We start from the raw sequence: 24,233 nt of genomic DNA, 5'->3' as shown, positions 1-24,233 counted from the left end.
ATTTTATAGAGAAAGTAGACTCTTTTCCTGAGGATTTTAATGCCCAGACTCACCAACTAAGACATGATATTCGTGTGTGTACGTGTGTTGCTTTGGGAGGAGTTGCTGATGAGTTAAAGGACTGTTATGTGTCAGAAAATGTTTCACCATGTTTTTCTACCAGCCTATCCCAGGAAAGAATGTTATTGGATAGAATTAAATCTACTTACCAAACTGAAATACCATTCTTTGTATTTAAATAGTTAAATTCTCACTTTGTGATATTTAACCTTTAAAATGCTTCTGTGTGGTGGTCATCCTACACTTAATTTCATGGGTGAGGAGATCCCACACAAAGTTACCTGACTCCGGCATAAATATCATCTAGGCCTCATTTTCCTCATGGCATTTACTAGACTTAATTTCTCTACATTAAGGAAAATTCCCACAATGCTTCTGAAGTAAAGAAGAACTTCAAAGTACTTGTAAAACTTTTAGATTCTTCCATTTAGTGCACTTGAACACAGCGAAGCTCTGAAAACTTCTATGAATTACTTGACAATCATGCAGCTTATTTGATTTTGGATTTGCAGTCAAATCATCTTTCTCTGCACTACCATACGTTTTAGTAAATTAGACCACAAGAAACAAGAATAATTCCCAGACTTTGTCAATATGTCATTTGTAGCTGTGGAACTTCTCAGTTCTCTTAAAAAATCCAAATAACTATAAATTGTTCCCACTACAGAACAGTTTCAGACCCATGACCTTCCCTAACTACTAAAATTTGCCCTCACTATAGTATGTGCAAAAGCCCTGTCACTTTGACGTTCACACACAAGTATTTCTAACAGACAAATTGGAGCTATTTTGTGCTGACTAAAGTGATCACAGATGGAAGGCTTTATTCTAAAATGTGCTTTATCATAGTAGACCCAAAATTTCCACATACACAATACATTTCATTGTGCATAATATCAAAGATTACTTTTTGCTAGCTGCAATAAAATCTTACATTTTTACAGAACTACAATTGGGATTTTTTTTTCAATATTTACAAGGTCTTTGAATCATGTTAAAAAAAAAAATTACCCACTACTACCTGTAAGAAAAAAATCAAAACCAAAAGAACATTTTGCTCCTAACAATGGTTACCATTGCTTCTGGCTCTCCATCCTTTTGCAAGAGGGTGGTACAATGAGGTAAGATCTTGCCATCTTTACCTGTATGTCCATTCTTAGCAGCAGAATACAAGGCAGAATGGCCATCTTCACAGGAGTAATTAATGTCCAGTCCTTCTTCATTAAGCAGCATTGATAATAAAGTGACATTTCCCTGGGTAGCAGCTTGCTGAAGAAGGGTGGGCCTGCCAGCCAGGGGGGCAGGACCACCACTCATTAGCAAAGGGGTTAGGGAGGGTGACCAGCCTGTGGGTTAAAGTGACCCTAGTTAGAGAGTAGGAGCAAGGACAAGAGACAGGTATTACCCACTGGTTTCTGAATTACACACACACACACACACACACACACACACACACACACACACACAGACACGAACACGTACCCTTAGAGGATTATGTGGTTTCTAACATTATCAATCTGTTAATATTTACTTAGCACAAATCTGTACTGTTATTTCAATCTTGCATCTGCTAATTAAATCAACATCCATGGTGACAAATTACTTTTAGTTGTCAGTCTTACACAGATAAATGTTAAAGTGGTGACTGGTTTTAGGAAACTTAGATGGCTGTCTCATTTGAAAGTTCAAATTCCTCTTCAGGGTTTCAAAACAATTTGAATTTTGAAATCATGTATGGATTTCCTCAATTTCAATATCAGTCTGAAAAACTGAATGGACATCTTTAGGTATAGGATAGAAATAACTGTAAGAAATACAGATTTTCCTTTTGCAATGTTTGCAAGGTACGTAACTAAAAATCATATACAGACCATTAAGATGGACCAAATACTGCCAGGAAATCTATATTCCTTGAATTCCCTTATTTGGGAATAAAAATAATGGAGGGGGCCAAGTGCTATTTAGTATCCAGAGCTATAGAAGCACAACACATGTAATTATATCTAGAATACTGTATCCAGGCACAAATATTCAATACACAATTCTGAAGACTTTATCTTTACAAATTGTGGCCATCTTTACAAATTGTGTACCAGAAACTTTTAGCCAGCCAACAAAACAGGACAGTCTACCATATAGTTTTAACAAGAATCATAAGAGTTATCATAGTTAGATATTTCTCATCAGTATTTAGCAGCTTTAGAAGAGAATCTGTTAAGTGTGTGAAGTCGGCTGCATATAGCATGGAAAATTTTCTGAATTCTTCCTTGGTCAAAAGGCTGTAAAAACAGTAAAGTAAAAATGTTTATTCAATGTGATATATAGGTATTTTGTGTGTTTTAGATACAATTAACTTTCAAAATAAGTTATTTACTTTCTTCCTTATGAAGCCCCAAATACCTCAGAGTAACGTCAGTGTAGATGCAGGGGCCTATGGGCACATATTCACTCCTCAGGGTACATTTTCTACATAAATCCAGTAACATTCTCTGTAGTAGGACACAATAGATGGATGTTTTATGTCCCGTCCACCTTGGTTATCAAGATAATATTCTAAGTATATGGGTGTTACATTAGTAAGCAATAGATTCAGATAATTGAGACTTAATTAACATTAAAGTAATAAATATTAAAATCAAAGGATTCCTTAGTAATTTAAAAATTCTTTGTGAAAAAAGCAAGTTATAAAAATAAAACTAGACAGCTTATTAAAAGCTGGATATTACATCTTCATAATTAATTCTTTGGGTCCATGAATAATTTATTGTTTTACCCTATTAGGCTGCAATGACATACAAAATTCAAATGCTCATAAAATTAAATATTTATCTAAACTTTATGATATTTTCCCATTGATATTCATTAGCTCTTCTTACAAAAGTAGTATTTTTACTTCATACTTACAAGAAGGCTCCTCTCTGGTACATTTTACCTTTTGTATTTTCTTAAAAACAAACAAAAAAACAAGCCCACAAAAATTAAATCAGTACTTATTAGAAATGGATGATAAACAGAGAAATTATAAACACCAAGGTATGATGCCTTGACTGCATAGCAAACACAAAGGTAACATGAAGGCATTGCACGGAGGTCCTCGGTGGAACAGGAGGGAATGTGGCTCACACACAGTGAGTTTCCTGGAGCTTGTGTGGCCCTCTCTCCCCACCCCTCTCCTTCCCTCTCTCTCCCTCTGAGCCCCTCTACCCCCACCTCCTCTATCTCATTCAAAGCGTCTGGGTTATTGATACCCTGTAAAGAATATCAACAGGTATATATCAAGTGGTTTGTTATTCTTTTGGGTTTTCTTTCTTTCTTTCTTTCTTTCTTTCTTTCTTTCTTTCTTTTCTTTTCTTTTCTTTTCTTTTCTTTTCTTTCTTTCTTTCCAATGCAATTCTATGCTTTAGAGGAATATTAAATATAGACATATTTTTAACTGCCTTATGTGGAAACTTGGGATACAGTACCCTGGAAAGCCCTATTTTTAATGCCAGGCTATCTGAAAGAGAAAATATCTTATTCAAAAATTTTCTCAATCTTTAGACCACCCAAGAATCATAGTTTTCTGTCAGACAAAGCAACAGAGGAATATATATGAATTTTTATTTCCTTAGCTTAGAGGTGTGCAATATATTTTAAAAATATTCTACAAAATAAAAATGCTCTATAAATCCCAAGTATTCTTAAAGTTTAAATAATTTTTTTTTATCCCCACTGTCATTTCCAATTGCTTGTTTTAATGAATCCTGCTATAAATACTGGAAAAAAAAAAAAAAACTTCACCATGAGACTTTATTGTTCATTTGAAACTCCCAACAAAGATAAGAAACGGTAATATTCATTAACTGGTTAAGTAATGGGAGAACAGACCTGCGTCATACGGCTACTTTAATGATGTTAGAAAAAGGTCATTCAGCTTTGCAGTCTGCAAACATTAGTAACATGCGGTGGACGAAGGGAACGGAGACCATGCAATGCAAGAGGGAAGAGGAATTGAGAACAGCTTCTGGCATCAGCTTCAGAGTGTAGAGAAGGTTAATGTCATGGCTCAGATCAATCTCATTTTTGGATTTAGACTTTAAGCCAATCATACGTGGGTGATAATTTTTTAAGTGTATGTTTAACTAAGAACAACTGTCTGAACCAAATTAAACAAAATGTACCAAACAAAAACAAAAACAAATTTCCAAGGGTATGAAAACTCAGTTGCCTGGGATGATTTCTGGTTTTAGGCCTCTGCTCATCTAACAGTTAAAACATGTTCATTGGACAAGTTCAGGAGGAACAAGACATTTTAATTCACTTATAGAATTCAAAATGCCATTTAAAAATTTAACATTCGGCCATAAAAATTGCTAACAGAGTAATTAAAATGGTATCTTTTTGTCATTGCAATTCTCCCCAGTACTTTAGCTTAATCCTAACTGTTTGTCTGTCACAGATGTAAGCTGATACAGAAACTCAGAACTTTACAGTTTTAAAGATTGTGGGATCTAGTGGTTCTCCAAGAAAGGAGAGGTAGTGTACTGCTGTTTGAAAAATTCAACAGGCAAGTTTAGTAAGTCTTTCTGGTCTGGAACTATTATTTTTCTTTCGGGTCAATGTTTTCATTTTTAAAGGAGAAAGCTAATGACTCAAAGCGAATGTGCTCTTAGGGTGATACTAGAGAGAGGCAGAAATGGACTAACCCTCCTTCTTAGACTCAGCCCAGAGCATTTTTTCTCACTGAATTTGGAACAGAGATCTATCTACCAAGGATTTGGCAGAGGAGCTCTGTCCTCATGCCCTTCTCTTACCAACCACAATGGCATTAGTGGCTGTTAAGAAGATTAATCACCTTCAATGAGCTTATGATCTGGAGAGGCACAAGCTCACCCAGGCACAGATAGGTTAAGAAGCAGGATGGAGGGAGCTCTGATGCTTCCTAGTTGCAATGGCATGGCAGCAAAAATAGGGGCAATCCAAACGGAAAGCAGTTGAAATCCTAGATCTCATTTGGAAAATTTAGGCTGACCTACACCCATGGCTGATTTAATCACCCTTCTTATGTAACTGTAATAACTTTTCTATTCCCCAGACTACATGCTCCCAAAAGCTTGCCGAATGACTACGAAACTCCTTATAATCAAATAACACAGAAACTTATCCCACCAAGCATAATCCTGAAATTCTGAGATTTTGGCCAAATTGCAAAATCAGGGAAGAGAAAATGAGGAATCAGTTTCACGTCTCCTCAGTGGCAGCTACTTCTTTTGCTGCCACTGTTTCTTCTCCTTTGCTCTCTAGATATAAGCAAAGGGCATTTTTCAGAGGGATTATAGCTCCTTTATCCACAATTCCACTCTGTCCTAGTTAGGTCATTCTGGCCAATGTATAAAAAACTTGGCATTCTTGAGTCTTTAAAGTTTAACTTAAGATCCTGCTGACAAAATGTTCCTTGGTTATGGATCCCGATTTTAAAGCTTTTCTACTGAAACCAAAAGACATTGAAGCTGAACCTTGGAACACAGTAACCACTGAGGCAATAAATGGCAAAGCATCAAGGTACAAAGCAAAGATGGGTTTGTAGTTCTTAAAAACTGACAAAATTTATCTGTATCCCAGGAAGTATTTTCTGTTTTACAGTTTGTGAGTTTATGTCAACAGCACCACCACTGCTGCAAACATTTTTGGAACCTGTGCTTTGTCACTGCCTTAAGACCTTAGAGTACATTCTCTGATTCTCCTGAATGGTAGCAAAAATTCTTCCTTTGAGCATGGATTTAGCTATGGAAGAAGCTAACATCATTTTAGGCCATGAGAAGGGCTGTCCAGCTCGGGTATACCATTTTGAATAAAAAGTAAGGAATGCTGAACATCTATAAAGACATCACAAAGCAATAATAGTGACATCAATTCTAAAGCAAATTTTCAAAAATATTTTAAGCAACAGTATCAATGAAGCAATATCACTTCTATTTATTCATCACTCATGCTGCTAAAATACCAAGCTCTTTGCACGTTATGATAGTTAATCCTAATAGCCACCCTACCCCATATGAGTAGCATAAGCTCCATATTAAGAATGAGAAAACTTGCTCAGTCCAAGAAAATCACCTAAACACACAGCCATAAATTGCAGAGTCTAGATTCTAATGCAGATCTGACTGACATCAAAGGCCATGCTGTTTCCAATTCCCAATTATGCACCAAAATACAAACAGCCTCTCAAGCAGCACACTTTCAAGGAGACAGCTTATAATTGGATAAGTGAGTCCTGGTATATTGCTCTCATTACCTAACAATTAGCAAGAACAGTGGTACCTATTTTTCTCATTCCCACTCCTCCTACCCTGAGTTTTAAATGCAACACTACCCAAACCTTCCTTCAATGCTTAAAGTTCCCACTCATTAGAACCAGTGTTCTCTGATAGCCACTAAGATCCCACAGTAAGAGACTTCTCTCAAGTTTCAACAGAACTTTGACACTACAACGTTATTTTAGAGCCGCATTTCCTCAGTGAAGAACTAATCCGGTCACGTCAATAAAAAGCAATGCTTCCTCTAGCACCATATAACAAAAGGGGAAAATCCAGTTTTTTATCAGCTTCTTTGTGTAAGAGTCCCTGATTCAGTGACTTCATAAACCACATCTGCAATGAAAACCTTTTCTAATATAGCCCACATGCTAAGTTATCCATCTGTGTTCAAGGGTTGGAAGACAACAGCTTGGAACAGAGTAAACAGCTTGAAATAAACTAAACTTAGAACACAGACTTAAAACATATATATTCTATTTTTGATGTTAAAGAGTATCAAACCGATATTAAAACTTAGAACACACCAGTTACAGAGTGAATCTAATCAACTGGATAATCCCCAAGATAGACTGTAGTGTTAATAACCACTTGAAAGGATTTTTTAACGTTATCTCACAAGGGATAGAATGGAACACAGATTGTCTAGTGATGACCCTCTAATATTAAAGTCTTGTGAGATAAATATTTGAAAAGAAGCAACAGCGTGTCTTTCTTCCCATGGAAAATGCTTTAGTATCTCTAAATTAATGGTCTCCATGTGCTCCAAACCATTACTTTCAGATTATTTTAAAAAAAGAAAGCACTTAGCATAAAGGAACCATAATTCATATAGCAAGATGAATCACCATACCCTGGAGCCTTTAAAGAAAAATACAACAACAACAACAAAAAAAAGAAAAAAGAAAAAGAAAAGAAAAGGGAATAGAAAGCAATAGAAAAAACTATCAAATAAAAAAAAAAGTTTCAAGGCAATGTGAAGGAAATTAAAGCAAGTGAGAAGACAGGCCACATTCTTAAAAAAGGGTATAATATTGCAATCCCTTTACCTGATGCTGTTACCAGGAGGCTGTCTGAGGCACCTGTTCTACAGGATGAGGCACTAACAGTGTTTATGGAAGAGCAAAAGGCAATGGTGGTGGGAATGACAAGGGAACTTTCTGAACATGCAGGTTGGTTCAGTCCAGGGGTTTCAGCAGGCCAGGCACCCACCTGAGACGTGGCCAGGGCTGAAACGGCACAGCCTGCCGGTGCCACAGTTAAATCTATGGATGGTTTTGGTGGCAGCTGAGGGGAAGATGATTTAGGGAGATTCTCCTCATTTATTACCCTGTTCCCTTGTGGCAAACTGGAAGGAGGCGAAGCCATAGTTTTGTTATCAACTTTGGCCCCTGCATTGGAGGCCCTGCTGCTATCCATAATAACCTTGAGTTGGGGGTGTGGTGGAGAAGGAGTTTGGGAGAGCCCTGGCTTTTTTGGAGGGATAGGAGGAGGGTTTCCTCTGTCAACTCGTGCTACACCAGGAGTCTTTAAACTGGTCCGACTGACTGGAGGACAGGTGCCACCGTCCCCTGTGGGGGCTGTTCCAGGCCTTGAGGGTGCTCCTGCTTGAGGGCTTGTAAATCTCGACAGTGCTTGGGTCACAGTATTCCGAGCTAGCTGTTTGGCCACTAGGTTGTCACGACTTGTAGGAGAGACATCTCTTGATGGAGGACTTTGGGTAGTGTTTCCATTTTGGTCTGGGTCATTAGCATTGCCCTGAAATCGGAATCTAGCTGCTTGGATTCGTGGATTGAGACCTGGATGCAAAGACGCATTGGCACACGGTGAATGTAAACTGTGCACAGGCGGTGCTTGTGAGTAGCTCTGGGGAGCTATGCCTGGCGTTTGCACGGTGGGAGGGGCAGTGCTATTGGGAAGTGGGGGTGTGCTACTGGCTGAGCCAGCGCTGGGTCCGTTTTCCTCAATTCTATTTGCACTTGGAGGTGGGACAGTAGGCGGAGAGGAGCCAATCAAGTCACCATGGGAAGCCTGCCTGTCAATACCTGGTCTGCCCAGAGCGGCACCGGTGCACACATTTCCTTTCGTGTTGGCAGGAACTAGGGGGCTACCTGCGGAAGGCTTTACGGGCACAGTCAAAGGCAACTTCTTCACGTGGTCAGTGCTTTCTATCACCAGGTCTGTCTGGCAAGCAACAGACCTTGTCACAGGTCCTTCTGTTCCCACAGATATGGAGACCACGCGCCTATCTTTTGTCTTACGGGGCAGAGAGAGGCTTGGCTTGCTGTCATTTCCCCTTTTCAGTTGCTCAATCATTTTTTTCATCTTGTCTATCTCCTCTTTGAGGTCAGTGGTGTGTGCTTCTTCTCGGTGCAGCTTAGCACGAAGCTGTTCCCGTTCCGTGTCAAACTCGGAGAGCTGTTTTTCCATCTGAGCTTCCATCTCTGTGCTTCTTCGTTTCTCAGCAGACAGTTCCTCTTCTAAAGCACTTGTCTTTGTCTTTTCCTCTTCCAGTTTGGCCATCACCTCTTCTAACTTCTGGGCCTCCTCTATTACTTTGCCTGAGAGCTGTTTGCACTCCTTGACCAGCATCAGGACCACATGCTTGTTCTTGCCCCGCTCCTCCTCCAGGCGGGCCGCCAGCTTCTGGTGCTCTTGCTCAACGGCTTGTAGCTGAAGCTTTTCCATCTCCAGCTGAAAGACATTCATAGGACAGCCCCGATTAATATGCAGAGAATTCTTTCAGCCAAAGAAGTGCTTCGTGTGAGAGTTTTATTAATTGTGTAACAACTGTGTGGTTTGGGTTAGCTAAAATGCCACAGTTCTAAGATGTGTTGTAATATGAAAGATAATATTTTAGATACTCATTAAATGAGAAAATAGATGCAAATGACTTAATGAATACATCTAAGTCACAGCAATAAAGAAGTTTTAAAAATCTATTGAACTACAGAAAAAGAACAGTAATCTGATACTTCAAATCACAACAGAGCTCAGAAAGTTCTGTTTTTGTAAAAATAGAACTCTAAGGGAACTGGTGTCGTTTTTTTTTTTTTTAAGTTTAAATGCCTTAAGATTACTAATGAACCTTTAAAGTGCAGTATAAAGAAAAGTGCTGAAAACAGAACTGTAGTTAAATTCTATGCTTCCGTATTTGCTAAGTGTTTTTTAACTTAACTTTAACTTTTTTAACTTTTTTTAACTGCAAGCTTATGATGGGCTGCTCTAGAAATCATACAAAATCATATATGAAAGTTCTTTGAAAACCTGCAAGAACTAAAGAAATATCTTACTAAAATTATAATCACTATCAATAAACCGAAAGTCTGACCCCGTCTCCTCCAATCCCTCTTGCTCCCTTAGCTTCCACTACATTGGCCTCCCTGGTTCTTAAACACCGTCCTGCCTCAGGATCTTTGACCTTGTGGTTCTCCTACCCAGAATGCCACCACACACCTTCATGCAGGGCCCCTGGGCTAAGGAGTTTGTGCACCACACAATGATGACCAGCTGGAGAGGTGATGGAGAGGTGAGCCAGAGCCAAAAAACAGCCCTTGTCTACTCCCCCAATATCTGTCCAGGCATCTGCCTGGAAAGAAGGGGCATCTTTTCCTTCACAAAAAGACCCTGTCTGCCCACCAAGCCACAGGCCCCTAGGATTCATGCTTTCCCAAAAAAAAAACATTCTTCTAGTTTCAATGTAGAGAAGGAGCTTTTAAAATACTTTTGTATCTCCAGGTGTGGTTTTTTAATATGCACAAAAGCATGCAAAAGCACAGAAGTCTGACTTCTTTATTTCCTCCAGGCCTCTGCTCAACTATCACCTTTACAGTGAGGCCTCCTTCTCACTGCCCCACAGAAAACAATGGTCTCTTCCACCCTTGTGCTCATCACTCTTTGTTTAGCACCTACCTGCCCCCACTAGAATGTGAATCCATGAGGGCGGGACTATGTCTTCTTTGCTGCTGTGTTCCCAAGACCTGGCACACAGTGGTGCTTAATAAATTGTTGACTGGATGCATGAAATTAACGTAGTTCACAGAAACAAGAAAAGTTCTGCACCCTGATGGCCTTTCTGGGTACACAGGACTTACAACCTCAGAGAAGCACTACTGTAACATGTCTGCACAGGTTTCTCACTTCTTTCCAGAATAGCATCTGCCATGAGGTGCTCATGAAGGACAAATCCCTGAGCTGGGTTGTAGCAGTCAGGCAGGTCCACATGCCTCACCTTCCCAGCTAGAGAAGCATTCCATTGGTAGTCCATTAAAGGGCCCTCAGATTCATAAAAGTTACAGATTTAACTGATAAAGACACAGAAAGGACTCCCCCCACTGACTACCAACCCCAGATGTTAAATATAAATATACTTTCATGAGATCCAGTAATTGTTTAAGTCAGTTTTTAGTCATCAGTAACAGAAGGAGATGCTCACATGATCCAGCAGTTGTGAGAATGTGCTCCTGTTTCTCACCCTGCTGAGAAAATAAATCCATTACTTTCACAGTCAGTCAGGGAACCAAAAGGAGAGAATGGCTTATTAGAGTCAAAGATTATTCATTTACTTTAGGATGATTCCTGCCTTGAAGAAATTGAATAGCATTGCATGGGTCCTATAAGTAGGTGCTCAGGAATACAGATAATTCCCCCAGAATAATAAATGACAATTGTTTATATGCATACACTCTATTCTTCTACATGAAATTTAAGGGGTGATTTCCTAAATAGGTAAGGTAAGACGTGGGGAAAATAATGCTGTCATTTACTATATTTATATACATAGTTTTATTCATCTAGGTGCCTCACAGAAAATGTGACTTATAGTCAAAGCATATTTAATCCTTCTAAATACATCAAATAGTAAGTTTCTGTGGAAGGCATACACAAAGTTAGAACTATTAAGAAGGTTTTAAATTTTATATTAACCACTGCCCTAAATTCTTATGGCAATGTTGAAAAAGCAAAACCTAGCGGTCAATTTTCAGCTTATTTTAAAAATGAGTTCCATCATTTATCTTGGAAGCTGGAAAAAAAAAAGATGTAGAACTTTAAGGGCTACCTTCATTTTGCACAACAACTAACTGGAGGCTAAATTAGTGATTTCTCTGATGTCATCTAATCAATCAGTCAGGATCATGGCACTCAGAGCCACTGTTCCAAGCTTTTCTCACCACATCATACATCTTGCCCACACTATTTATTCACTAGGGATCATCACATTTTATTTTTGAAATAACTTACATCTCACACTTGGGAATCAAATTCAAGAAAGACTTCTAACAGATCAACTCAGCAAATCTCACATATTTATACAGAAAACTATACTACTACAAAAGCGCCCATGGGGTGCTTGGCTGGCTTAGTCAGTGGAGTGTGCAACTCTTGATCTTGGGGTCATGAGTTCAATCCCCACATTGGGGGTAGAGATTACTTAAAAAGAAAATCTTAAAAAAAAAAAAAGCACCCATAATCTTTTTGTATCTTTGTCCTTCCACCACTCAGACCTTGTAAATCCTATCTCAGATGAACACAAGTCTTTTTTAATGTCACCATAGACAGCAGAGGAAGCCACATAATCAATGCACCTGCAAACATAGGGCTCCAGACAAGTTCTGAGCCCCAATCACTCTTCCTAACTGTTTAGCCTCCTCTACCATTTACTTCAGGGAATTATTTAAACTGCCACTCTCCCTAAAACTTCACCCAACAGCCACTCAACAAACTCTCAGTCTACCCTAATAAACTCTCTTATCAAAAAAATTCACTCACTTTACATTCTGTCTCCTCCCTTAAGCATGTTTTTGTTTGTTTTTTATAACCACACCAATATATTTCCTTCCCTTCACTCTAAGGGAGGATTTCCATCTGTTCAAGGACAGACTTTCTTCAACAATTAACTTTATTCTCTCCTGTCACCTGAGCCTTGCTCTATCAGTTATCACACTCTTTATAAATATTAAACATCTCCCTCTCTACTGGTTCCAATTGGTTTATAAACCATACATAAAATGTATGTATATTCCATATATAAAAAAAATTTTTTTATGTTACAAAAAAAGTTCCTTGGTCATTTTGGCCCAGAGACAAAGTCTTTGTGCTTGCAAGAGTTAAGTGATGATGCACTAAGGTCTGATCCCAAACACCTTAGCTGTGTCACTTTGGTAAATTCTCTTGCCAGATCATTTCTATTTGGTTCCTTTATCTGCACAACAGAGCAATAATACGAGTTACCTTATTGGATTAAATGAGGCAATGCATATAAAGCATATGCCATTGTGCCTGGCATTAAAAAATGTTATGTTTTCAATTAATAATATAATAATTATTTGTGCTACTTAAAAGTATGCCATTTTTGCAGTGTTTTTCCTCTGAAAACACATTTCCAGGCAAACAATGATCTAGAGAATAGACCATATTCAGCATACAGATGGATTTTTTAGTAAGTTACATAGCAGTTACAATTCAACAATTACAAAGTACATCAGAGAAAGTTTCACTACCAATAATGGTGAAATAGCTTTTATTAGACTATCTCTTTGGCAGATAACAATTAAAATCTTTGGAAAAAATATTTTTAAAAAGTAACTATTTGAAAGCTTTGGAGCATAGTAAGTGGTAAAAACAGAAGAGGAGTACATTCTCCCATCTGAAAGGAGCCAACAGAACTGGATGAGGTTTGCCCTTGCATAGCTTTGCAAGTGAGGGCAGTTCCCTGTCCTGACAGCATTGGCAGCAGGAGCTCAAGCATAAGTACTCCCTATAGTGGCTCAAGGAGTCAAAATGGGAACTAGGGCTGCCACAATTAGCCCCAGCCGAATCCTAGGTTGACTCTTGATTTATACATTCAAGGGGGAGACTCCACACTGAACGACAGAGGTGGCTGCTTAATGGCTGAGAGAACTGAACAAATATTTCAGCTATTGCCAGCTGTAAGGGGACAGTTTGGAGTCTGAATATAACCAGGTTAAGTGCTTACTAGAACAAAATACACTCTTCAGAAGATAATAGAATCCTGAAGGTCTGCATCATGTTAATCAGGATGTCTAATATATAAAAAAATTACTAGACATGCAAAGTAATTTTTTTTTAAGTGATCGACTGTCAAGAGAAACATATTCGAAACACTGGGCCAAAGATGATCCATATTGGAATTAGCAGACTAGGAACTTAAAGGAGCCATTTTCAAAGAAAATATCATCACAATGATTGAACAAAGGAGGATCCTGGCATAGAAATGGAAACTAGGGGAAAAAGAAAAGAAAAAAAAGAACCAAATGGAAACTGTAGAAAAGATATTAATCTAAAATGAAAAATGTTCACTGAATAGGCTTAATAGCAGACTTGAGTAGAATAAAAAGGACAGTGAATTTGAAAACAGAACAAAAGAAAGTATCCAATTTAAGAAATACAGAAAAAATTCGTTGACTGAACAGCATCTCAGGGACCTGTAGGACAATATAATGTGGTCTAAATTCTACATAACTGGAATCGAAAATGGAGAGAGAGAATGAGGAAAACTATAGTAAGAGAAATAATGGACAAAAAAAATTCACAAGTTTGGGGTGGAGGGGAAGTATCTAGGAAGCTCAGCAATCATACCTAGGCACATCATGGTAAAATTGCTGAAAACAAGGATAAGAAATAATCCTGAAAGCAGCCAAAGAAAAAAAAGACATTACAAACACAGAAACTATAATACAAATGATGGCTAAATTATCTTTAAAATATATGAGGCAAAACCTGACAGAAATAAAAGGAAAAATAGATAAATCTATAATAATGACAATCTTCTCTCATAAAAAAATCTAGATTAAGAAAAATCTGCAACACTACAGATCTGAATAACACCACAAACACACCCTTGGCTGACTTGCATTTGGAACACAATACCCCAATACTACAGAAGATACAGTCTTTTCAGATTCACTTGCTGAGCTATTAAAAACCACCAACAATTTACAAAAGGCTAAAATCTTATAGAATATGTCCTCTGACAACAAAACTGTATATAAATCACAATAAGATTAAGGACACCCCAAAATTCAAAAATAAAACATACTTCTAAGCAGTATAAAGCTTTAAGAAGAAAACACAAAGGAAGTCAGATCAGACTTTGGGCTGAATGAAAATAAAAACATAACATATCAAAATCTATGGAATGCAGTGAAAGGAGAGAATTTAAAACATTTAAAGCAGAGGATATCGAAATTTGTATCTTTAACTGCACATATTAGAAGGGTCATCTCAAATAAGTCACCTAGGTTTCACCTTAAGAAACTCAAAGAAGTTAAGCCAATATAAAGTAAAAGGAAAGGAATGACAAAGGTAATAAATCAATTAAATAACACAAATGATGGGGAAATTAACAAAGCCAAACATTTTTCATCCAAAAGATCAATAATATTGTGAAACATTTAAAAAAAAAACAGATTGGGCTACACAGAAAACACAAATTATAAATAATAGGAATAAAAGAGGAAATATCACTACAGAAAGAATATTAAAAATAATGAATAACTATGTGTCAATAAATTCAACAAATCAAATTCCTCTGAAACACACAACTTTCAGGACATAAAATGGCATAGAAAATTGTAATGGCTTTTTATCTTTTAAAGAAATTGAATCCACAAGTTGGGATGCTTGGGTGCTCTCTGTCAGTTAAATGTCTGATTCTAGATTTCAGTTCAGGTCATGATCTCACGGTGGTGAGATCGAGCCCCAAGTCAGGCTCAGCACTGAGCATGGAGCCTGCTTAAGATTGGCATCCTCCCTCTCCCTTTGCCCCTCTCCACTGGCATGCACATATATATACGCATTCACACTCAAAAAAAAATAAAAACAATAATAAAATTAAAAAATGAAGAAAAGAAAATTAATCCACAAACAAAAGTTTCCCCTAAAGAAAAGTCCTAGCTCATAGGACTATGAGCTTTACTAGTGATGTCTACTAAATATTAAAGACAGAAATAGTGTCAAACTTCTACATATCCTTTAGAGAAAGGAAAATATTCTAATTCATATTGATTCCAGAATTTCCTTAAAATCAAAACCAGTCAAGCATTTTTTTTTTCCAACTTACAGAAAAATGATCATTCATGAATACAGATGCAAAACTCCCTAGCAAAATACAGGCAAATTGAATCTAGCAATATATAAATAAGATTAGTAAGAGGTGACTCTCTGAAGTTTACCTCAGGAATGCAAGTTGTTCCAGTATTTGAAAATTAGTGTAATTCATCACCTTAAAAAGATAAAGAGAAAAACCATGACCACACCAACAGGTGCAGATAAACCATTCTACAAAATGCAAAACCTATTCATGATAAAAACCTCTCTACATAGAATAAAACCTCAACGACATAAAGGGCATCTGTAAAGAAGCACATCTAACATCATACTTAATGGTGAAACACAGACTGTATCCTCCCTGAGAAACAGAGAAAGCACTGAAGTCTCTTCTCACTACTTCTATTCAACACTGTACCATGGGGGGGGTTCTAGTCAGTGCAGTGATGGGGGTGAGGGAAGAACAAGGAAGGCAGGCTGGAAGATAGGCAAGTTACAAAGGAAGTAGTAAAATGGGCTCTATTCGCAGGTGATGCGGTTGTTTACCTATAAAGTCAGATATAATATACATAGCAACTATGAAAACTAAGAAGCAAGTTTAATAAGATGACAGGATATACTGTCAACATACAAAAATCAGTCAATACCTGTATCCTAGTGATAAATATTTGGAAAACAAATGTTTTAAAAAGGGTGATTTACAATGGCATCAAAAACATAAAATACTTAGGAATAATCTCAGCAAAAGACATTTAAGACCACTACACTGAAAGCTAAACGTTGCTTAAAGAAATTATAAAAAAAACTTTAAAAATGGAGAAATATGCTATGATAATGGGTTGGAACACTCAATCTTCTTCATGTCCACTCTCAATAAATTAGTCTGCGGATTCAATAAAATTCTGGGGTGCCTGGGTGGTTCAGTCAGTTAAGCATCCAATTCTTGATTTCAGTTCAGGTCATGATATCATGGTTATGAGATCAAGCCCCATGTCGGGCTCTGCACTGTGTGTGGAGCCTGCTTAAGATTCTCTCCCTCCCCTGCTTGCGTGCTCTCTCTCTCTCTCTCCCTCTCTCTCTAAAAATAAATATAAATTTAAAAAATTAAAAAAAAAATTCAATTCCTGCAAACTTTTGGAAAAACCAACAAACTGATTTTAAGTTTGTATGAAAATAACCAAAACAATTTTGATAAAGGAAAACAAAGTTGATATTTCTTTGCCTGACTTATTTCACTTAGCAGAATACCTTCTAGATCCTTCCATGTATGCCATATGGTTTCGCTTACATGTAGCATCTAAAAAAAACAAGTGAACAAACAAAAAACAGAAACAAATACATAAATACAAAGAACAAACTATGGTCGCCTGGGAGGGGAAGAGAAGGGTGGTAAAGGGATGAGGTGAAGAGGATTAAGAAGTACAAACTTCCAGTTAAATAAGTCACAGGAATGAAAGTACAGCATAGGGAACACAGTCGATAAGACTGTCATAATATTGTATGGTGACAGATGGTAGCTACATTTCTCATGGTAAGCACTGCATGATGTATAGAATTGCCCAATCACTATGTTGTATGCCTGAAACTAATATGACATTGTACATCAACTATACTTTAATATTAAAAATTAAAGAAGCACCTGGGTGGCTCAGTCGGTTGAGTGTCTGACTTCAGCTCAAGTCATGATCTCACGGTTTGTGAGTTCAAGCCCCACGTTGGGCTCACCGCTGTCAGCGTGGAGCACGCTTTGGATCCTCTGTCCCACCCTCTCTGTCCCTCCCACACTTGTGTGCTCTCTCTCAAAAATAAAACATTTTTTAAAAATTTAAAAAAAAAATTGAGATGCTTTGAGTTCTTGCATTTGCAGCTTAATATTTAACTACAGTCATCATTTACCTGAAGGTCTAGTAAACAGATAAGACTAGTTGATGATGAAAAAGATCAGAAGAATATTCAGTGGTTGCTTGGATTGGGGAAGGAACTTAGGGGAAGGTACTCCAGGAAACTTTCTCTGGTGATGGAAATATTTTCTATCCTACATGGGGTCAGATTCCACAAGTGTATGCATTTTTAAAACTCATCAATTTGTACAGTTACGATGTTCATGTAAGTGTTTTACTTCATGTAAATGTTTCCTTAAAGAACTGTAAACAATAGTAAATTCCAGGTTTGTATGTTTACTTTTTATTGTATTATGGTTTAGCAATTCTGGTACTACTCTGTGTGTTCTAGGTTCAAGTAAACAAGTAAATAAATTGAAGCATAATGGGAGCCAGGTTTCCCACTGTAGAGAAGTTAGTTTTAGTTCTTTTAAGAGAGAGAAAGAGAGGGCATGTGAGCAGGGGAGAGGCGTAGAGGGAGAGAGAGAGAATCCCAAGAAGACTCCACACTCAGCATGGAGCCTGACACGGGGCTTGATCCCATGACCCTAAGGATCATGACCTGAGCTGAAATCAAGAGTCTGATGCTCGGGGCGCCTGGGTGGCGCAGTCGGTTAAGCGTCCGACTTCAGCCAGGTCATGATCTCGCGGTCCGTGAGTTCGAGCCCCGCGTCGGGCTCTGGGCTGATGGCTCGGAGCCTGGAGCCTGTTTCCGATTCTGTGTCTCCCTCTCTCTCTGCCCCTCCCCCGTTCATGCTCTGTCTCTCTCTGTCCCAAAAATAAATAAACGTTTAAAAAAAAAAAAAAAAAAAAAAAAAAGAGTCTGATGCTCAATCGACTGAGCCCCCTAGGCATCCCCAGAGAGTTAATTTTAAATACAGAAAGGAAAAGAACATCCTTATGGTTTTAGATTAGAACCAGAGGTGTCAATATTGCTGTGAATTCATGGTTTGATAACAATAGACATATAAATAAAATATAAATATGTGTTTATAAAAACATATATGATTATGATAAATATATATAATTTCCTAGCTCTAGATTTGTTTTGTAAACACCAAGGAAACTAGTGCTCCTGGGGCTAAGAGCCGATTCCAGGGGTTGGGAGAGGAAAAATATGAGCCTGGAATATCTTGCTGCAAGAAAGTAAGGAAGTACTCAAAGAATGAGGGAAACATATCAAAAGAAGCCAGCTTAAAAGGGCTCTCACTGGCTCAATCTGGGACAGTTCTGAGCAGTGATTGAGGGGCTGTGGACTTAATGAGTTGGGTAGCTGTCTCTACCCAACTCAACAACATACTACTATAATTGTAAAGGAACCAGAGCCTCCTATATACACAGCTTATAGAGTTCTAGCTGATTTTGTCATATTATTGTCTGAGTTGAATCTACTCACAACCACTTTCAAGTAGTGGCCACCGTCTGCATGAGCACACCAACCCCTTTTGCAAAACGCAGTGGATTGTGTGGAAGAGCTTAGAAGAGCTAAGACAGCTTCACTGGTAGTGAGGAAGTGGGTGGTTGCTCCAGGAATAGCACCCAGACTGGAAGCCATGAATGAAGAAGCACCAAACAACTGTTTTTACAGAATGAAAGGGAAAACTATGTAGGTGGGAGCAGAGCAGTAATGTAAAGTCAATTTGTTCTAATTCCAAGTAGAAAACAGAGAGGAAAGCAATTATGGTCATTTGTAAAATAAGAAAGTAGAGTGCATGTTTGTTACAACCACAAAATACTCTTACGACATTTAACTATATTCCTCATTGGGCCCCCAAATCATTCAACGTTCACTGCATCCTTGTCCCCTTCTCCACCTGGTCACCTCCACCCATTTGCCCAATCCTGGTCAACAAATACGTAACAATAAGATACATTACAAGATTGTTTTTCTTCATAGGAGCTGTAGTTACCAGTCAGCAGTTTGGGCTCTGCAGTTCTCATCTGCCCACTCCTTTTGATCTAGAGTCTCAAGAGAGGAAGGGTAAGACATGGATTTTCTTCTAAATCTCTGCTGAGAACCACAGGCCACAGTCTCCAGTTCCCCCACTGCCCCCACCCCTGCTTAATACTCACTCTGCAATGCTCCTGGGGAGTCAAAATCAATTATACAAAAAAAGATTTATGAGGCGCCTGGGTGACTCAATTGGTTAAGTGTCCATCTTTGGCTCAACTCATGACCTCATGGTTCGTGAGTTCAAGCTCCATGTCAGGCTCTGTGCTGACAGCGCAGAACTGGGAGCCTGCTTCAGATTGTGTCTCCCTCTTTCGGCCCCTCCCATGCTCGAACTCTGTCTCTTGCTCTCAAAAATAAATAAATATTAAAAAAAAAATTTTTAACAAAAAAAACTCATGAATGAACTAAAAATTCATGTACAAAACATGCTAAATATTCTTCCTAAAAAATATTTAGATGATTATCATTTTATTCTTGAAAGTCTAGAAAGCACCTTGAAATTAAATTGTATTTCCAGGGGCGCCTGGGTGGCGCAGTCGGTTAAGCGTCCGACTTCAGCCAGGTCACGATCTCGCGGTCCGTGAGTTCGAGCCTCGCGTCGGGCTCTGGGCTGATGGCTCAGAGCCTGGAGCCTGTTTCCGATTCTGTGTCTCCCTCTCTCTCTCTGCCCCTCGCCCGTTCATGCTCTCTCTCTGTCCCAAAAATAAATAAACGTTGAAAAAAAAAATTAAAAAAAAAAAAATTGTATTTCCATTGTAAAAAGTGACCATTTTAGGGAAAAGATATTTGCAAATGACATATCGGACAAAGGGCTAGTACCAAAATCTATAAAGAGCTCACCAAACTCCACACCCGAAAAACAAATAACCCAGTGAAGAAATGGGCAGAAGACATGAATAGACACTTCTCTAAAGAAGACATCCAGATAGCCAACAGGCACATGAAAAGATGTTCAACGTCGCTCCTCATCAGGGAAATACAAATCAAAACCATACTCAGATATCACCTCACGCCAGTCAGAGTGGCCAAAATGAACAAATGAGGAGACTATAGATGCTGGCGAGGATGTGGAGAAACGGGAACCCTCTTGACTGTTGGTGGGAATGCAAATTGGTGCAGCCCCTCTGGAAAACAGTGTGAAGGTTCCTCAAAAAATTAAAAATAGATCTACCCTATGACCCAGCAATAGCACTGCTAGGAATTTACCCAAGGGATACAGGAGTGCTGATGCATAGGGGCACTTGTACCCCAATGTTTATAGCAGCACTCTCAACAGTAGCCAAATTATGGAAAGAGCCTAAATGTCCGTCAACTGATGAATGGATAAAGAAATTGTGGTTTATATACACAATGGAGTACTACGTGGCAATGAGAAAGAATGAAATATGGCCCTTTGTAACAACATGGATGGAACTGGAGGGTGTTATGCTAAGCGAAATAAACCATACAGAGAAAGACAGATACCATATGTGTTCACTCTTATGTGGATCCTGAGAAACTTAACAGAAACCCATGGGGGAGGGGAAGGAAAAAAAAAAAGAGGTTAGAGTGGGAGAGAGCCAAAGCACAAGAGACTCTTAAAAACTGAGAACTGAGGGTTGATGGGGGGTGGGAGGGAGGGGAGGATGGGTGATGGGTATCGAGGAGGGCACCTTTTGGGATGAGCACTGGGTGTTGTATGGAAACCAATTTGACAATAAATTTCATATATTGAAAAAAAAAGTGACCATTTTATAATGAAGTAGAGAGTACTGAATACAAGTGGTAGAACCAAGTACAATTACCATTCAGAGGAAGAAAAAGGCATATGAAATAAATTAAAACAAATAAATTGATTGTTCTTTTCTGGCTTGTTTGTCATTTCCTTGGTCGTCCAGCACCTGCAACTCCTTCCTATGTCAGGAGAATTCTCTACCTATGGTTCTCTGTAGAAGCTAAATATGCCCCATAGCTGCCTTCCCAGTCTTCCTCATCACCAGGGAGAGGGCGTGGGGCCTAAGCTTGGCCAATCAGATGCATCTGCTCTTAGGCTCTAACTTGGAGGTGAGTGATGTGAAGAAACAGGGCCAGGGGAGGCAACACTCAAGGCCTAGAGCATGATGGCAGTCATGCTGGCATCAGCAGGCTACAGTATTCACCTCTCACCAGCAGAAGTTTCACCCACTGCGGACGTGACTGACAGTGAGCAGTTGTCAGTGATGCTGGGTGATTAAGACCTGGTCCCCTAGCTTTCCCAGCTGCACTCTACCATGCTTAAGCCAACCTAAACACGTGCTTAACTCTGTGAATGCTGGCTTCACTTGCTCACAACTAAGAATCCTGCCTGGAACATTTAGTGCCTTGCAACCTACCTCATCATACTAAGCTGCGACCAAAACAATCTATAGCTGGTACACAGAGCTACTATTAGGTTTTTCACTCATTAAAAACAAAAATTACTCCCTTCTGAATATTCCCAGGCTTCTGACTTTTAAACGCTCTGCTCAGATTAAAAAGTCTTTCCTATTTCAGGCCTAGAAATATTTAAGTATGAACAAATGATTGAAAATAAATTAGGATAGAAATTCCATTAACAGGTGATGCACATAAGTAATAAAAACCAAAATATCATTGCACCCTAGGTTACTGGCTCTAAACAGAAAGTAGATTACTGGAGGCAAAGTTCCCCACGATGATCACTCATTAGCTTATTCAAAGTGGCTTTACGGGCTCAGTCCATTTGCCAAATTGACTCTTGCCCAAATTTTCCTGGCACACAAATTGCCAAACAGTTAACCCTCCTATTAGTAGTCTCAGTAGGAATCAATGCATGAATGAGCATGGAGCCTCTTCTCCCGCCTCGAAAGGCCAACCAGAGCAGTGTTCAGGCCAAATGTCTTCGAATTACCAAAGAGCTATGTCCAGTGTCTGATAATAAATACTTGAATTGTAGATAATGGGACCTTTGCTTTCCCCAACCTCTGTTCTGGCAGTAGTTTAAAGAACTGGATTCATTTAAAATAATGGATTTTTTGTCTTACTGCTTTTAGATTTCTAAAGCTGCAATTTATTCTATCTGCAAGAGAAGTGAAGATGTTTTGTTAAAATATTTACTTCCAGGGGTAAAGGTGATAGGTCATTTTGTTGCTAAAAAGATGACTTTGGTGTTTCTGCTCTTATCAGTTCATGTGATATTTTATTTTCTTTCTAAGTAAAGATTCAGGATAAGAGTACAAAATATAACTCTTCTCACATGCTACAGTCTACCAGAATAGACTATCCTTTATGGATAAAGCGTAGCACTGCCTATCAGAGCAACCCTTCACTGAGCCTACACAGGCCAATGAATTCGGCCATAAAGGACGCCTGTATCCCCGTTATACGTGGGAGACAGATCACTGGCTCATTTCGTATTAGCCTCATAGGACCCATAGGACAGAAACAATTTCCTTTCACTCCCAGCCAGGTTGGAAATGACCCAGTCATTCAGAAACAAACAGGATGTAAGTTGATTAAAAAAAAAAAAAAAAAAAAAATCAGCTAGATAATAAAATCTTTGATTCAACTCAAAATGAGTTTCTTCCTTTTTCTCTTATAAGAGAAATGACAGATAAAATGCAAAACTGAAGTAAATTTAGGAGAGCACCCATTTTTATACATTAAATGCAAATTATAGGCAAAACAAAATATTTTCTTGATTTTTGATAACGCAGCATAAAACCCAGCAGAAATACTTTATTATGAAATAGTTCATTTGACACGTTAAGAACATAATTGAAATGTGTCTCATCCAAGAAATACAAATGAGCTTCAGTGACGTCAGCTGAAATATACTGGCTCCTGCTTATGCGGTTCCTAGGGATTTCTGAAAATCTCCAGAGACCTCAGTGGTTGTCTGCAGGGCTTTGTAGAGGGTTTGCAAAGTCCAGAGTAAAACTGATTTTGCCTCACATCCATGGAAAGCCTTCTTATTCTTCCGTACTATTTTACTCAGTACTTTAGTTTTCTACTATGTGACATCCTGAGGAAGAGGTTTGCTTTCATTCAACACTTCTACCAGAACATTAGCACACATATGTCAATGCAAATATATAATTACCTGGAAAAAACCACACACATTAAATTACAGTATATCATAAATATTTACAGTATGCCACATTCAGTTTAATCACCAACCAGGTGTTACATGTGAACTACACCAGGTTCTCCGAAAAGGACAAATAGAAGAAACACTTAAATGCATGCTTTAATAATGGCTGGAAGAACAGATTACTTTAAATTCTAATCATACTAGACTTCATTAGCTTCTCTGACTTCCTTACTCTCTCCTAATAAATGGTATCAGTAGTCTTGGCAGCCTATTAGAAGGGCAAAATTTCAACCTCTATTTCCTTATGGCTGATCGCAGTAAGTTTTTATCACTTAGAACTCTTTGAAGCATGCACTCAAGTACAATAAATACATGTGTATGTTGGTGGGGGAGGTGAGAAGGGAGGAGGAGGTTGGTTTAAATGAAACACATGTGAGCAGGAGCCTGGAGGTCTGCAGCGGACACAGCCATCAGACCCCAGGGGCAAGTTTGAGACTAACCAGGACTTCAAGATGATATGTTGTGAGATTGCATACACCACACAAATTTCATTCTATTCTCCTCATGCTAATTTCATTTTCCAAAATCATCATTTAAAAAAGTAATTTCTAGTTGCAAAGAAATATTTGAGACAGAAGCTGGATGAATAAGTTGGGGACACCGCCATTTGATCAGGGTTCTGGTTGCAATCCTGGATATCCCACCTAGCAGTTAAACGTATCTTATGGCACTAGAAAAGTCCAGGAAAAAAAAAAAAGCATATTTTAAAGAAAGCATCAAAGTAACCATTATGGGAAACATACGTTCTTTGTTATACTTATTTTATAGCTTAGTGTTATTTTTGAGTTATATTTGAAAAGGGCCACCAGAATCTGTCGGCATTTTGTATTTCTAAGCATTTATCCCAA

General features: G+C 38.4%; 1 protein-coding gene across 11 annotated transcripts in view; it reads right to left on the bottom strand.

Moving 5' to 3' along the window:
* CTTNBP2 (cortactin binding protein 2) overlaps positions 1-24,233 on the bottom strand; it is a 149,823-nt gene that overhangs the window by 63,413 nt on the left and 62,177 nt on the right. For 9 of the 11 annotated variants that reach the window (XR_015245348.1, XM_086691745.1, XM_086691753.1 and 6 more), the window contains exons 4-5: positions 7,403-9,047; positions 1,203-1,406 (exon numbers count right to left, since the gene is read on the bottom strand). Coding sequence is in view for 10 of the 11 variants with exons in the window: in XM_086691745.1 (XP_086547871.1) it covers positions 1,203-1,406; positions 7,403-9,047 (1,849 nt within the window). In the remaining variant the exon portion in view is untranslated. Of the gene's footprint in view, positions 1-1,202; positions 1,407-2,964; positions 3,005-7,402; positions 9,048-24,233 lie in introns of those variants that run through there. The other 2 variants (XM_086691702.1, XM_086691761.1) reach the window with 2 other exon arrangements.

Source organism: Puma concolor, chromosome A2, assembly GCF_028749965.1.
Source record: "Puma concolor isolate L17-30 chromosome A2, mPumCon1.1.hap2, whole genome shotgun sequence".
Lineage (NCBI taxonomy): Eukaryota > Metazoa > Chordata > Mammalia > Carnivora > Felidae > Puma > Puma concolor.
This window is presented reverse-complemented; position numbering and strand designations above follow the sequence as displayed.